This window comes from Diadema antillarum, unplaced genomic scaffold, assembly GCF_040938485.1.
Source record: "Diadema antillarum isolate AM-2024a unplaced genomic scaffold, OU_Dant_1.0 scf00000114, whole genome shotgun sequence".
Taxonomy (NCBI): Eukaryota; Metazoa; Echinodermata; class Echinoidea; order Diadematoida; family Diadematidae; genus Diadema; species Diadema antillarum.
The window spans coordinates 837,093-854,580 of record NW_027271003.1 but is presented as its reverse complement, the minus strand read 5'-3'; the positions used below and the strand labels follow the sequence as shown (position 1 = coordinate 854,580).

The following is a 17,488-nucleotide window of genomic DNA, read 5'->3' as shown; positions in this document are numbered from 1 at the left end:
GATGATGACGATGGTCATAATGATAATATTAACAAATATAATAATGCTAACAAAAATGATAATAATTGCAATAATGATAATATTAAGAATCTGCAAGGACATTTAAAAACGCAGCAGTGTTGCCGCAAAGAGAATGGAAGCGCACGCAGTGCAGTGCGTGCGTTTCGATAACGGCCCAAACCATTAATGGGAGAGAAGGGCAACACGATTGAATCTATCCAGCCGAATCGATCTCATTCTTTTCCAATTGTTACGGATCACAGTTGAAAACCGCAAGTAGCCTGAATAAAAGAGTCAGGCAGCGAGATTCTTTGGATGTAGAAATATGAATTTAGACATCACATGATTCGTTTACGGAGATTTCCAAATATCTGGGTAAGGCCATGTCGTCTTCCGAATGCGTGGTATCCCCACGCTATACCAGGTTCGTGCACACGACCGCAATTGAAAGAAACAATGGGATACGTGCAAGGCTCAGGTGTTAAAACCGTTTTCTGAAAATAAGAAAAGAGGAACGAGGGTAGCTATGGTGAGGTTTGTCATATCACAGACGAGCAGTGTCGTTGAATATAGGAGATACATTGTACACTGTCATCAAATACAAGTTGTATTTTGTAATTTCAAGGAAATAGTATTAACGCCGTTTAATGTCACGCATTGCGAAATGACTGGCGTATTATTTGACATCATTAAAAAGTCTATGCATTTAGAATTAGATCGTCTCCCCGTTAAGAGTCTTTTTCCAAATTCCAATGTTGATGCATCGAAAGCAAGCTAGCGCTGATGAGAGTTGAAACCATGTGGTTTGTTAAATTACGTGTAATTGCTACTCCATTTTGAATATTACACAGCAGTTTGCAACCCTGTAGGCCCACAAATTTAACAGAAATGAATGAAAAGATCATGCAGAATCATTTTTATTCAATTTACTGTCACGTGTAAGCAACATGATCACTTCCTGTTCTACACGTGGTGGTTCACGTTGGTTCACGTTGTGTGAACATGGTATGCGAGCATTACAGTAACTGCTTCAGAGCGACGAGAGGGTCCCTTTTTTCTGCTGCAGAAAAAAAAAAAAATCATACACTCGTGCATACAACCTCTTTGTGTCCGTGCCAATACAATGTGTGGGGTAGAATCACGAACTATATGTGACCCTGCTTCACAAAACCAACAAAAAGTCGAAAGACATGGATTAGCAGGTAAGAGCATATTCTAAAAGACCAGGCTATAAGCTTTAAAAATGATGTACAACTCAATTCAAATTCTAAATACCGAAAAGAATGCACACGCTCTGGAAAAGTGTAAACTGAGTAAAGAGCTCTGAAGTATAGGGTCTATACGGATATTCAAGCGCTAATCTTTACCAAAACGCGGTAGATGAATGGGATAAAAAATCAACAAAACAAAACAGGATATAAACATGTTACTGGAGAAACAGCAATAAAGGGATTATCAGATTAAGCTGAAATTGAGCATATCCTATCAACAAATTATGTAGATGATTAATGCCAACTTTCAAAGCAGCAGCACGATTCTTTCAAAAGTTATTAGAGTTGACAGTGAAGAGTGTGCAAAGGATTTTAAAGAAATGAAAAGGGACCTCCAAGACATATCTTCGCTCACAAAAGGGTTGTAGAAAAACTGCTGAAAACACACTTTCCCATTCACTTCATGATCCAAAACTTCAGAATGATGTAGAGAAGAATAGCTCTTTCAGAAAATATGAAAAACTTAAGATTGACCTGGTTGACCCCTTTCACCAATTTTTTATTCCTCACGTAAAATCAAGACCGAGGAGCGACTGTTTGTTTGTTTTATGATGCACGGTCACATATACGAATGTTTATAATTGGTATACCTGACAATGATTTGGTAGTGATGACAGAGGGACCCTTTAGGAGAGCAGTGTTAGACCCGATCTGCAGTGGCTATCATTGGTAAATATGATCATTCTATTGTTATTATTATCGTAATCATCTTTATTACCCTAATCAAAATGAGTAATCTGCGTATAATCATACACTAAAACCCATGAAGATATATTACCAATTTTATGTGATAGAGAAATAAGTAGCCCGCTTTGACCCTCTTTTCCCGATTGGCATAGAAAAGCCTGCATGTTGTAAATAAAACCTGTTGTACTTATTCTTAATAATTGAATACAATATCAATATGATGTGCTTATACAGCGATTGTACATATGAACATGGTATACATGTATATATAATATACATGTGTGTGTGTGTTATATACGTAAATACATACATACATACATACATGCATACATACATACAGTCAACCCTGTCTTGGCATCTGCCTGTCTAAAGCGGCCACCTGGCATATTTATTATACGGCCGCCATAAAAGCAATTCCCTCCGCGAGAAAAAGTATGTTAACCCTATAAAGCCCAAGGGGGGGCACATTGTGCCCCCCCTACCAGATTTTCGTTTGCCACTCCTTCGCCCTTGATCCGATTTCAACCAAATTTGGTGACTTTTCCTAAAATCTTATTGCGAACATTTTGATACATAATTTAGCTATATTTGGTGTTGCTGGTTGCCATGGCAACCATAAACTGACAACCATGTCAGTCAGATTTTGCATCTTTTTTTTCTGTTCCCATTTCTTTTAACAGCATTACAGTGTATGAAATGAGTGTTTCTTGGCTGAAATTTGCTGAAGGAGCAAAATTTGAAGTAATTATGGTCCTGGAAAGTTTTTCTTATTATTTCCTATGTTTTTATGTGACAAAGGCATAAAACAATAGATATAATAGAGATAATTGAAAACAATAATATTTTCTACAGATTGCCCTTATATTTTTAGTTATTTTGATTCACCCAAGTTATGCCTCTAATATCATTAGTTTATCATATTATCAATTTGCACTCTCAAAATTCCAGTATTATGCAAATATGAAATGTCATAACTATACATGTACCTATCCCAAACATTTCATCCCAGGTCTCATAATGTATCACTATGTTGATATGAATAGCGCCCCCATGTGGTGACCTTGTGAAATTTCAACCATGGCAAATGATAAAATTCCATTTGCTTATCATTTGTGGCAAATATGAAAATGATTGGTCTATAATAAGACATATAATGGGGATAAAGAAATTATACAGAAAAATCATGTTTTTAGCATATTTCCTATGTATTTCTTTATATTTTGGTAAATAGCGCCCTCCATGGGTGACCTTGTGAAAATTCAAATGTACAGTCATGTAGAGTAGGAGTTACTCTACCCACGTGCCAAATATGACGATGATACATCAAATAATAAAAAAGTTATATAGGGGGGGGGGGGCACAATGTGCCCCCCCCCCCCCTTGGGCCTGCGAGGGGTCAAAATAGCTTGGGCTTAATAGGGTTAAAGAATCTGCATACCTAAAGTGGCCACTTTTTTCGTCCCTTTGGGTGACCGCTATAGTCAGGTTTGACTGTGTGTATAAATGCGTTAAAATAGGCCTACATTAATCCAAGTATATCATAGGCAGAGAGGAAAATAGGAGCAACACCTTCTCGTAATCAAAATTGTGCAATAAAAGAAGGGTAGAATGTTAGATTTGAACAAACCTCACAGGATATGAAATTGATCATGGGAACTTGAAATGAGGGTGTGTGTACTAAATCATAATGCGTACCTGGTAATTGCGCTGTAAGACAGTTTTGATCATTAGGACCTAATTTGTGCAGTGGAATATGCGTGTCCCATTGAATAATAATGTCTATACAATAGTCTGCATCACAGATGTCGGGGTAGAATATACGGATGTATAGAGGTTTGGTGTATGATCTGTTTCACGCTCAGCGACATATGGAGAAGAGAAAACTGGCTGACATTTGACTAAAGATTAATGACGTCATTACTCTTGTAATTACAGTACTCTCGCTGCTGCAACTCGGTATAGAGTAACATTGGCACTGTAACTTCTGGATCTCTCTAACTTTGTTTAGAAGAATCCCTTCAACTCTTCGGCAAAGTTTTGGACCTACCCAGACCTGTAAGTTTGAATTATGTGAATGACAGAAAAGTTCGCTAATTGACTGATCTGTTAATCAACATGAGCAGAGATTTGACTCATATGTGTTGATGTGTTAGACCTGTTGATGCGATGGTGTTAAATACGTACAGGAACAAAGCTATTGTCCTGTGTGCAATGGTATGCATACACTATTCGTCGCTACACATTAGGCGTTTTAACATCAGCCCGATGTTTCGAAATAGCGCGCCATTTTCTGACTTGGGAAATAGGAAAATATCTCGAGCTTGGATGTTTATCGGGCTGATGTGAGAACGCCTATTGTCATACAGGACTACGTAGACGCTGTTATCTTGCGTATATCAAATCAGTTACCCGCCATTTTGTTACTTCACTCTTAAATAACGGGGATTTTTAAAATCTGTTTTGACACCAAGCCGAAGTACAGCTCTCAAAAGTCATTTTAAAGGTAGGCCTATACTGTCTGAATGATATCACATCTCGGCCTTGCCATGGACAAGTATTGGCATCTTACTCTTAATATACTCTTTCTCCCTTGCAAAACCATTTCTTAAATTTCATGTAATTGTCCGATTTTAATCAAACTCAAACTATTTCTACTGGTTTAGCTCCATACATTCACCAACATTACCTTGAATATATAGTGTGGAATTTCTAAATATCAAGGTTCTTGTATTACTATCCGTTTAAAAATGGTTATGAATGACTTTTGGTTTGCATCTATGGTACATACATTGTACATTGGTACAGTGCACTTCTTTTTTTTTCCATCTTCTTCCCCCTCCTTTAACACAAGCGCATAGAGACACTACGGTAGTGATATGCGCTATATAAGCACTGTATTATTGTTATTATTATTATTATTATTATTATTATTATTATTATTATTATCTTTCATTTTCAATGTGTAAGAAAGTCGGGACTTTGAAATGTAGTATGTACGCAAGTTACCCTCTTTTTATTCCTGACTTATGCAATCATAAGGTCTATTAATCTATTTTTATTTTCTGGCTTTTATGTGTATAGTAGTGCTTGTATTATCTCGCATACTTAATAATCATAAAACCTTTACCCTGATAAGCCCAAGCTATTTTAACCCCTTCAAGGCTCAAGGAGGAGGGGTGGGGGTGTGATCTATTATCACTGTCATATTCGGCACACGGGTAGAGCTACTCATACTCTACATGACCTAAACGTTTGAAAGTTCTTAAGGTCACCCAGTGAGGCCGCCTTTTACCAAAATATAAAGAAATACATCTGAAATAAGCTGGTATCATGTTTTGTTTTCATATTTCTGTATGTCAAGTATATCATGTTTTCATTTCATACCAGTCATTTTTATATATGCAAACCCTAGTTGGCCGTAAAGGAGTCTGTGTGCGCGAAGACTACTACACGCACCACGGCACTGCAGCCGCTCAGAGAAGCTACTAGGTACGTGTATTACAAAAACAAAAAACGAAAAAAAATCCTACTTTCGATCTTTTATAGTTCAAAAACTATACATCAGATAACATCAACATTGATATGAGCAATAGCTGAATGCTACTAGGTGTTTCAAAAAACATTTCCCACTTTTGATTCTTAATAATTAAAAAACTATATATCAGATAGCATTGTCATTGATATGAGTGATAGCTGAATAGTGTACAATTTGGTTGAAGGTGGTTTAGATATGAAAGCATAAATCAGTTTCATGAAATCCATGATTAATTTCACAGTTAGGTTCCAGATTTTGCTCTATTTTCAACCCTCTGTACAAAATTTCACTTTGCACAGAGGTCTATGGGTGTTTATGTGAGTGTGTGGTTAACACCCTGACAATGGTCCTGAACAATAGCCAGGGTTTGAATGCTTCATTATTTATTCATGAGAAATTCCACTATCACAACTAGTCTTTATTCAGCCTCTGGCAGTATCTGTGTAAAGTTAAACGCCTGCCGATACTGTCGCTGAGTCGTGACAGTGCTCTCCCTACTTCTGAAAAACGAAATTACAAAGAATACGTTCTGTTCTGTCGTAAACATGGTGACAGGAAGCAAAGAGTATACACTTGTGTATATGGAGCCTTAAATTAATCTACTGTGAAACAAATCGCCCCAATGATAAATGCTGCTGAACTCTTTACCAAAAATGATCTCTTCTTATCGAAAAAGCCAAAAATTTGTCAGACTATTTAATCAGTAGACAGTTGTATCAAAATGAGGAACTTCAGATAATTTATTCTTATTTATGTCCAAAATTTAGTGACATGTGAAGCAAAATTTGAAAACGATTGCCAGCTGGAACGAAATGTGGTGTTTGCAAGCACTTTACCCGTGCATGAATTCAGACTAGCAGTGACCAGGGCAATCCACATGAATTATTGATTATAAGCATTCATGGGCCAGGGAGCGCGAGACTGACGCCTAGTCAACAGGTGGTTCAGGCATGTCTATTGTTTAGGGCCATTGTCAGCACACACTCACATACACATCATTGGTTCCGGCGCAAAGTTCAATTTTTGTACAGAGGGTTAAAATTTGACAAAAATCTGAAACCTTACTTCAAAATCAATCTTAGATTTAATGAAACTGAATTATGCTTTCACGTGCAAATCACCTTCAACCAAATTGTACACTATTCAGCTATTGTTCATATCAATGACAGTTTTATCGGATGAATAGTTTTTGAACTATTAATGATCAAAAGTGGGAAATGTTTTTTGAAACACCTAGGTACAAACGAATGTCATGTCAGCCTAGTTTGCTGGCACAAACCCTAGTTGGTCGTAAAGAGCCTGTGTGCGCCAAGACTACTACACGCACCACTGCATTGCAGCCGCTCGGAGAAGCTACTAGGTGTTACGAAAAAAAAAATCCTACTTTCGATCCTTTTATTGTAACAGATAACATTAACATTGATATGAGCAATAGCTGAATAGTGTACAATTTTGTTGGAGGTAATTTGAAAATGAAAGCATCATTCAGTTTCGTTAAATTCAACATTAATTTTTCAGTTAGGTTTCAGATTTTGCTCTACTTTCAACACTGAATAAAACTTCAACTTTGCACTGGGGGTTATTGGTGTGCATAGGAGTGTGTTGTTGATAGCCAGACAATGGTCCTGGACAATGGCAAGGATTGGAATGCTCTATTACACATTAATGAGGAATTCCACTATCACAGCTAGTCTTTATTCATTCTGAAATGCGGTGTATGCAAGCACAAGGAAACATGTGCTCATTTTATTCATGTGCATGCATGTCACCCTGTCTCATGAATTCAGACTAGCAGTGCTCAGGGCAATCCACATGAATAAGTGATAAAGCATTCATATGCCTTGCAGCAGAGCTCTGAACAGGTGGTAGCCATGTCAATTTTTCAGGGTCATTGTAAGCACACACTCACATACATATCATTGGTTCCTGTGTAAAGTTCAATTTTTTTAACAGAGGGTTAAAATTTGCTCAAAATCTGGATCCTAACATTGAAATAAATCATTGATTTCATGAAACTTATATAGGCTATCATATTCAAGTCACTTCCAACTAAATTGGACACTATTCAGCTATTACTCTTATCAATGACATTTTTATCTGATATATAGTTTGTGAACTATCAAGAATCAAATCGGGGAAATATTTTTGTAACACCTAGTACAACACAGGGCTTATGGAACAGTGCAGGAGTGGTGCATGTAGTAGTCTTGACACAGACTCCTTTACGACCAACAAGGGTTTGTGCATGTAGTAGTCTTGGCACAGTCTCCTTTACGACCAACAAGGGTTTGTGCCTGCACACTAAATGTCAGCCCTCACTATATGTTATGGTTGAAATTTCACAATGTCGACACATGAGGGGGGCCCTGTCCATTGCAACAATCATAAAGACGTATATGAGACCTCAAATATTTGGTTTGGAATAGGTACATGATATTGGTGTCAAATTTTATATGTCCATGAAATTGGAAATTGGAGTTTGCAGATCGATATGTTCAAGAAAATTGTATATAATGATACTACACACAAAATTCGAGTGAAGATACAAATAAAAGGCTAGTCTTTCGAAAATAATATTTTTTCAATTATATTTATTTGTCATGTAAAAATGAAGGAAATAATAACAGTACCATTTCAGGAGAATTCACGACCAAAATATTACTTTACATTCTGGTTGTTCATCAAATTACAGCAAAGAGAACCCCCATTTAATCCATTATATTCTTAACAATAATTGGAACAGAAGAAGCACGCAAAATCTGATGGACATGGTTGTCCGTTTACGGTTGCCATGGCAATCAGCAATATCAGAAGTAGCTAAATCATAAATCAAATACACACTTGTATTTACAAGGAGATTTTAGAAAAAGTCACCAAATTTTGTTGAAATTGGATAAAGGGGGAAGGAGAGGCAGACGAAAATACGGTGGGAGCCACAATGTGCCGCTCCCGTGGGCTTTATAGAGTTACGCATGTTTACTATACCAGTAATGAAGACTGTGGCTAACAAGCCATTAGTCAGATTATTAGCTTGATAAGCTATTCCAATGGGGTTGGAGAAAATGCACATTTTGCGTATCATATGTGTAATCAGCACTGATAATAAGTTATTGATCACTGAATGAGTCTGTTAGGGGAAAAGAAACCACGAAAACTCAATGAAAACATTGAAATACAGTAAGTCATATAGTTAGTGTTAGTGTGATCTTCATTACTGATGTTCTCTGACATCTGGCTGATGATACATTAAAACCGTAATTATGATAACCACAGCGTTACGAGCATCATATCTTGTGTTGATATCATGTTCTAATCATTGGAAACCAACTTTTATGATATTAGGTAACTTTCGTTACAACGTTTTTCTAAGAACGTGTACTCATAAGCATTGCATACTTAATTACAGTATACGTATTTTTGAAGAAATTCTTGAGTGGTCCACAATCTACAAGCATTGCTTTTTAGTGGACCTCTCAGTTCTCTTCTTCCCCTTTAAACACAACTCTGTATTTCCAATATGTATGTATATCTTTATTACTTTGTTGACTATCGTTTATTTGTCATACATTGTAATTATACATTACACATTTACATACACGTACGTGACCCTGCATCACAAAACCAACAAAAAAGTCACCAGACATGAATTTATAGTTAAGAGCATGCAGATTATAAAAAAAAAAACAGACTCTAAGCTTTAAAATGATGTATAACTCAATTCAAAGGAATTCTCCTAACCTATCTAAATACTAGTTATTGGAAAGAAAGGACACACTCTGGAAGGTGTGAACTGAGAAAACAGGCTCTGAAGAGCAGGGTATATTCAAGCGCCTAATCTTTACCAAGCCATGCTAGCTGTGGGATGAATGGGACAACAACAACAACAACAACAACAACAACAACAACAACAACAACAACAGCAACAACAAAGATGTTGATCATCGGAGCAACAACAACACGGAAGATATTATCAGATTAAGCTGAAATTGAGCATGCTTCATTAACACATTCAGTAGATGATCAAAGCTGACTTTCAATTCACCAGCATCATTCCTTTCAAAGTTATTGGAGTTGAAAGTGAGGAGTATGGACAGGGTCTTTAAGAAATGAAAAGAGGGCTTAAAAATAAACCGTTTCTCCCATAAGCATTTTATACTGTTATCAACTTTTCAATAGCTGTTTTGCTTAAATAAGCGACAGGTCCAAATTTTATAACGTCACTAATCATTATCCGATTTTGATCAAACTTTCACTGTTATAAGATTTTGCTCTCTTATCCTCTTGCATTTTGATTTTGAACTTGTTTTTCAGACTGTTGTAGTTATTTTAGGCTGACGTCGACGTACTCTTTGATACTATTGTCGAAGACAAGTCCACTATAATATTGTCTAGTACATATTCATGAAAGAAGACAAAGCAATTTTTTTCCTTTAGTTTAAATCCTCAAAACACAGTTGTGTGTATTATGCAAAGTGAAAGGTATGCTTACATAGAATCTCTAAAAGTCAGTGTGCCTTATTCATTATGATAGCAAGTACTAGGAAAGGTGAGCATGGTAAACAAGATAAGCCTCGAACTCGGTCTCACAAAGAATAGTGAAGATTACTCCCGGGATTTGTTCCGATTGATCTATAGTTATCAAAGACTGCCATTCCGACAAAGACATTATGCTATTGCTGCTCGTGATATCGCAGTTGTCGTTATTCCATTTATTTCATATCCCATTCATTTATCTATATAAAGCTGGCAAAAGTTTTGGTGCCTAATTTGTATTCATCTTTAAAGTTATGTTCAGCAGAGAGACAACAATCCCACTTATCGACCTTTCGCCAGGCTTGCCAAATCCTGACCTATTTCACCTTGCAGGTGCAAAGTTCCAGCTGAGGTTTGTTTCACGACTTGTTATTGATCCAACAAAATACTGTGTGAATAATGTCATTAGCAATAGTCTATTGTGAGCATAACAATGTGCATTAATTCTGTGAAATGATTTAACTTTGAAAATCAACTTTTTTATTTGCATTGCCCAATCCAAACAACGAATACGCAACATGAAACTGAGCCTCTAGACTCTCACGTTATTTAGAAGTCAATGCCAGCATTTCAAGCCGTATCAATTCCACCCGTTACACTTGTTATGATATGTCACGTGTATAAACTATAGTCATTATGTTGACCAAAGTTCGAGGTGATTTTTTCCATTCTATGCCTTACGTAGCTTCTCAGTCAAAACAAAAGTGGCACAAATAATCCACGACATTAAAAAATTAAAGAACTAAGCTCAATGCGCACAACTTTATTCCTCTGTCTAGAATTATTCTCATCCCCTCCCTTTGACAGAGATGGCTCAACAATTGAACTGTCAAGTGATGATATGGAGATTGCTCAAAGTTACGGAAAATTTGATGGGTAGGAATTTCCTTTATCATTTCATTTTGCGTCAGCATATTTTCATTATCATTGTTATTTTAGTTAGTTATCAAAAATTACTTATTTATTTTCAATTTTGTCATGAAGTATATACACACTTTATATATTTACAATTTCTATGTATCTGATTAGTTTCATGAAGAATATCAATGTGCGAGGTAGAACAAAGTAGAGAAAATATTTTCTGAATGATATAATAGATGTCTTATAAACAATAATAACATTACATTGTAGTAAGATAAAAGGCTAATCGAAAGTGCGTAACGATGTAAGGCTATGCACACATTGATACAGGCTGGGATCCAGCGAAAGCTTCTCTCTCTCTCTCTCTCTCTCTCTCTCTCTCTTTTAAGGATATGCCTGAGATTGAAATGATTAGAATAGCGTTTGGGACTGTGTAATATAGGCCTACATAACTCATGTCTTTAATAGTGATGCTTAAGAATTTTGATCACAGAAATATGCTTACTGTTCTGATGGTATGCAAGCCGCCTACTTTATTGTGATGTCGCATATACAGTATAACGAGATATTCCATATCTTTATGAATGGATAAAATCATCCCTTAAAACGCTAAGCTTAAATCAGTGGTAATCATTAATATGTAAAAAATGTAATTAAATCTATCATAGTCTCTCCATACTTCTGAACTAACATAACTAGTAATACAATATGGACAAATATCATAATTTGAGTTCCTCTTTATACTTTAATCCAACGAAATTGGCATTTAAAAAAAAAACAATGTCTAAATATTCTAGGCGAGTGAGAGGAAATTATGTTCATAAAGCTAGCATGTTTAGAATTTGAGGATGGCCGTTTGATATGTAGATGAAAGCTGTTCGCTGACTGTAATTCCCTTTCCACTAGATTCAGGTTGACGAAGGTTCTTGTTGTTCTTCGTTTCTCTCTAAGGGTTAAACCATTCCGAGAGTGGCTGGAAGAACTAACCATCAAACTTCACAGGCCACCAACCAGGACCAGCCCAGACCCAGACAGAGCGCTTCAAGTGATGGTCAACGCAGGGGCCGTGCAGGGGTTACATTCGGTACATTCCTTATATTACTATCAATATTATACACTTCAACACTTAAATCAGCTCAAAATTCTTACGTTTCGAGTATGTTGAATAAGAAGAATGCAGGACTACAAGACAATCATATACATTTTGATTAAAATTGATTATTAGTTTCGGAACTAAATAACTGCCATTTTCGTAAAAGGAAGCCCGTCAATTATGGATGTTTTGACTAAACGAATTTAGCGTCAGTCAATTGTTCCCTCACAATGCAAGAAGACATAGAAACCCACAAGCACAGAATGAGGGCTTTAAACTAGGCACACACTTTGACTGTATATTGCTTTAACGAAAGCTACATACAAAGAATATTACCTTACCTGGAATTTGGAACGGTGGATGTACTTCTGGGAGAGATTATCTGGTTATGTTAATTCCCGCTTCTTTTTTTTTTATAAATTTCACAAGGAAAAATACAATCCTGAAAACAAAATGACCACATTCTATCTAAAGGCCTAAATTATGTCAGTGTATGTAACTCGTGCCGAGACAGCAGTCAAGCCTGAAATATCGTTGTGCAATACATGTATCGAGGATCAGACGATATTTCTTTTTAACGCTCTCTCTTATGATAACTTTAAATGATGAATAGCTATATTAAAATGATCGTGATTATAATGATCGTAACATACTAATAACATTATACAGAAATGTCAAATGCCTCCATAATTTAAACGTTAATACCATTGTTTGCTAATAAACAATCTAGGTGTGACAGAAAAAAATGATCAAAATCAATCGCAGTGTTTTTGCAGAAATATTGTCAAACAATTTTAAATCATCTGATATATCTTTATTTAGAAATGTTTATGTGGCTTTAATGTAATTTTGTTGATTGTGTTTTCCATAATTATGTATTATATCGTCAATTCTTTTTTCGTAAAACATCAGAGAACAGATTCTTGCTTCGAACTATAAAAATATTCCCTCAAAGCTGATGATTCATATTCCCTGCTTTAATAACAGGCTGCGAACCTGCTTCTCAACAAAGGTCAACGCTTTTTGATTCCAGAACGAACCTATCCAACGTTCCTTGAAGCGGTATGTGTTATATAATTGAAAAAAAAAAATTCTTCTAGAGCTTTATAACTTCCATTTGCTCATATATTCACACTGACACCAACAGCTATCATTGTGATAACTGTTTTAGTATCTTCGTCTTCAATCGATTTTTCCTGCCTTTCTTACTATTGCATTTCCTGTGCATGTACTAATAATTGCATCATTATAGACGCCTTACTCCCTCCAAGTTTCGTCGTAATTATTAGTAATTGTGTGACTTCTGGCTGATGTAACGAACTTTGAGACAAATCAGTTTCCTTTGCGCATCCTATTAATAATCTAAAGAGCCTTTACGATTTATTTGGCAGAGGAAGTGGTGGTCATCATAAGTTATCAAAGATTTTCTATTGGTAAAGTATTACGACTTCCTCTCAAATTGGCAGACCATATAAATCATTAACATCCAGTAAATTCTGAATATCACTCTACAAAATTTGAGGATCTCTATTGTTTTTCTTAAGAATAATAATATGCGGTCTATGTCAATTCGGTTGACACTACCACTACCACGGACGCGTATCAGTCACACACGCAACACTTTTGATTTGAAGTGATTTGTTACAACATCTAGAGGTAATTTCTACTATTACTATTGAATTCCTTAAACTAATGTGACATGATTTATTTCAGTTGCGGGTGATGCAAGGTGACCCCATTGGAATAAAGATGGAAGAGGATGGACCAAGTATCACACATCTTGAAGAAGTGCTTTCTCAGTGGAACCCGGACGATAAAGAAAACTGGTAATAAGTAGATGAGAGTCCATGTGTTGCTGCGGGACAAGGAACCAAACTTGAATTGCCGAGTTTCCGTCTTATATTATGACGTGTTCATATTAAGGCACTGAGTTTAATGACGAATACCTTTCCGCAACGGATTAATTTTCTAAGCAGACCCATAGATTAACGATCATAGGTCAAATTCAGAAAACTTGCATTTGAACAAGTAAAACACGATGTCTTTCATCACTATGGCAGGAAATTCAAAGGAATGTAATTCAAGGCTATGTGTATGTTACGGAAAACAAAACATACTGATCTTTCTAAATTTAGAATGGACGAAATGACGAATATGATGACTGTTAAAGTATACTATGTTGTGTATAGTAATGCGTAATACGAAGAAAAAAAAATGCAGATATGAATAATCGAAATGAAACAGTGCCAAATTTCTTTTCAATTTCTCAGGCAACCCTGCTTCTAAACTATACTTTCTTTCTTTTTTTTTAAATTCTTCCAATATTATACACATATATTGGAATTCAGTATATCCTGAAATAGTTGTCTTCAATGTGTATTAAGACCGTAACAAAAACAACAGACCAAACACCTCAAGAAATAGGTGACGGACGAGTTCTTACATGAAATCATAAATCTGTTTGTATCTACTTGGCACTCTAGTACCTACATGTATCTTGCTATTACTCATAGAGAATAGGAGAGCTCATGGCAGACATAGAGCATAAAATGAAAAGATAAAAGAAAGCCTTTTGCATGTAGGCTCACGCTTGAAAAAAAAGTCATAATCCACGTTGATATTGATACAAGTACTGCTTTTAAAACAGGTCAAAAAGACCGAAGTTCTTCTACATTGTGCCAAACGGACATAACCCATCTGGGGAAACAGTGTCCTCAGAAAAACGCCTCAAGATATACGCCTTGGCACAACGATATGATTTCATCATCCTAGAAGACGACTCATACTACTTCCTGCAGTTTGACGAGGTAAACATTTTCGCGTGTATATGCGTGCTTATTTTGTAGTTAGATTGTTTGCTTTATATATCCCGACATTGTAAAATACCATAAATACAGAATGAATTGTAGCTTTAAGGTGGCATCGGCATAATGTCAAAAGTATACTGGTTCTAAGAAACAAACCCTCATTCTGACTCAGATATGTCCACGATGCACATCCATTTCGCCACACAACGCAGATCAACTCAACGGCTACCCTCAAACGTCTCAACAAGCAACACTATAACGTTTCTTTCGCAATGACGATCGAAAGCGATGTTCCCATCCCATCCCTTGAAGTTGCTGTACTATCTCACCAAAACAATCTCCGGCACCCTCTTCCAATGATTATTGTCACGACAGCTCGTTCAATCACATACCAGTGCCGGTACCTTAGCACCACCTCACATAACTGCAGCACCAACATCCAGGTTGATCCGACTTACATCCACTAACACAATTCACAGAGCATTATACACTCACAAGTCATAAAGGCAGGCAACTTTATAAACTCAAACAGCCAGGGGTATGACAAATCCATTTCACAATCAGTGCAGGAAAGTAAACATCGTTGGCCTTTTAATGGCTTTTTTCAAATGTCAGTTTTGATAGTGCATTGTGGATATGAATCTCATCATTTTGGATACTTCCCTTTAATTCCAGCCTCGTCGGCCTTCATTCCTCTCTATGGACAGTGATGGAAGAGTGATCAGATTAGATTCATTCTCCAAGATCATAGGCGCAGGGTTAGTTCAAACCTCTCTTCTTTACACTTACCTCTGTTAGAATCAATAATTTATTATATTTTTACAGAAATGTATAGCAAAAAACAACACACCGTGGTGTTCTAACTTGGTAATGCATATAAGTTATTAGTATATATTAACATATTGTTTTCTGTAATTTCATGACAAAAGATGTTGGGTTTTCTTTTTTTCTAATTGACGACTCTAGAAAACCGAACAAGTTAAATACAATCGAATTTCACATATTCTTCGTATCCATTTTCTTGCCATATTCATATTCGTGTGAACATACTGATTGAGTTATCTATAGTTCAAAATATGGCACATTTATAAGGCGTCTCGGAATCTCGGGATGCCACTCCATCCTCCCTTATTGTTGTTGTTTATTCGTGACAGATACAAAACCAATCCATTTTACTTTACTTCTCTTATTTTTAATCAGCTTTCGGCTTGGCTGGCTGTCTGGTCCGCGCGCCCTAGTTTCCCGCCTTTTCTACGACATTCAGGTCACTTTGCAGCACGCCAATGTTCTGTCACAGGTAATGATAAGAATTCAGATTATTAAACTTGCATACGAACTGAAAAGCTATTGGCTTCCATAATTTTTCCTCACTCAGACGTAGCGTTATCAAGTTTTGTTTTGTTTTGTTTATTTGTTTGTTTGTTTGTTTTTTTTCTAATCGTAAGTTTGCAGGAGTCATGGCATTATTAGAAGCAACGTTAAGCCATTTTGTCACCCGCCTGTTTTCGCAGAATTTGAGGCAAAACTGATATGTCTCAACGTGAAATCATGAGGTTTTATTTAACATGACATAGAAAAGTGATTACCTTTACTATTCTGTCACATTTCAGGTGGTACTGTATCACATGTTTCGACAGTGGGGTGTAGACGGATTTCTAGAAAGAGCAGACAAGATCAAGGAGTTCTACTTACGACGCAGAGATATTTTGACAAAAGCAGTTGCTGATCACCTGACAGGTTTGGAATGTTACAGCTTTATTCTTTTTTCTTTGTGAGCGTGTGCATGTATGTTGTGGTGTATGTGTGCTGGCCTATTTTTTTAAGTAGTTAGGTGCTTGTGATGCGCCTTGAACAAGGCTAATACCAATAAAGAGGTCCGCAGCAAGTTATCGCTCTCAGATCAAGACATGGCTTCCCAATCGTGGTCTTGTGCAACATTGTTGTGATGGTTTGGGTGCGATCTGCCAGGAATGGAGCGGAACATTTTGATTGTCATGATGTGGTGATTGGGTTGAGTCGTGACAAATTGGGACCTTGTCCGGGAAAATGAACAGACAAGCCGTTTTCTTTCGCATGTACCATGCGGATTGTGGTGAGGACTCTCACGTCTGGTTGTACACGTGTGCTGTAAGTACGTAGTGTATAGCGTCGATGGTGTCATAGGCTCATGTCGTATCGGGCCTACCTGCTATGTACCTGCTTGCATGTAGGTTCTGTAGGCCTCATGCGTTTTGGTGAGGATTCTCACGTTTGGCTGTACACGTTTGTTTTTAGTATGTAGACAAGTGTATAGCGTCGATGACAGGCTTATGTATTGGGCCTGCATTGTTTGCATGTTGGTTTTGACAGGCCACATGCGTTTTGGTGAAGATTTTCACGTTTGGTTGTGCACATTTATTGTGTATAACATTTATGCTGCGTAGGCTTTGGCAGTCATTGACTGTGTTTGTAGTTTTTAGACTACATTTTGTGTGAAGGCCTGGTGCAGATTTTGGTGAGGATTCTCACGTTTGGTTGTGCACGTTGTGTATAACATTTATGCTGCGTAGGCTTTGGCAGTCATTGACTGTGTTAGTAGTTGTATAGGCTACATTTTGTGTGAAGGCCTAGTGCAGATTTTGGTGAGGATTCTCACGTTTTGAACGTTTGTCGTTTTTGCATGAAGGTCTTGTGTAGACCGATTTGGGTGAGGATTCTCACG

At 36.7% G+C, this 17,488-nt stretch overlaps 1 protein-coding gene across 1 annotated transcript in view; it reads left to right on the top strand.

Annotated features, from left to right (window-relative positions):
* LOC139719706 (kynurenine/alpha-aminoadipate aminotransferase, mitochondrial-like) overlaps nucleotides 1–17,488 on the top strand; it is a 36,133-nt gene that overhangs the window by 9,915 nt on the left and 8,730 nt on the right. The window contains exons 3-10 of the mRNA XM_071631101.1: nucleotides 10,834–10,902; nucleotides 11,839–11,971; nucleotides 12,968–13,042; nucleotides 13,694–13,806; nucleotides 14,628–14,787; nucleotides 15,463–15,545; nucleotides 15,988–16,084; nucleotides 16,398–16,524. Coding sequence (XP_071487202.1) covers nucleotides 10,834–10,902; nucleotides 11,839–11,971; nucleotides 12,968–13,042; nucleotides 13,694–13,806; nucleotides 14,628–14,787; nucleotides 15,463–15,545; nucleotides 15,988–16,084; nucleotides 16,398–16,524 — 857 coding nt within the window. The remainder of the gene's footprint in view (nucleotides 1–10,833; nucleotides 10,903–11,838; nucleotides 11,972–12,967; nucleotides 13,043–13,693; nucleotides 13,807–14,627; nucleotides 14,788–15,462; nucleotides 15,546–15,987; nucleotides 16,085–16,397; nucleotides 16,525–17,488) is intronic.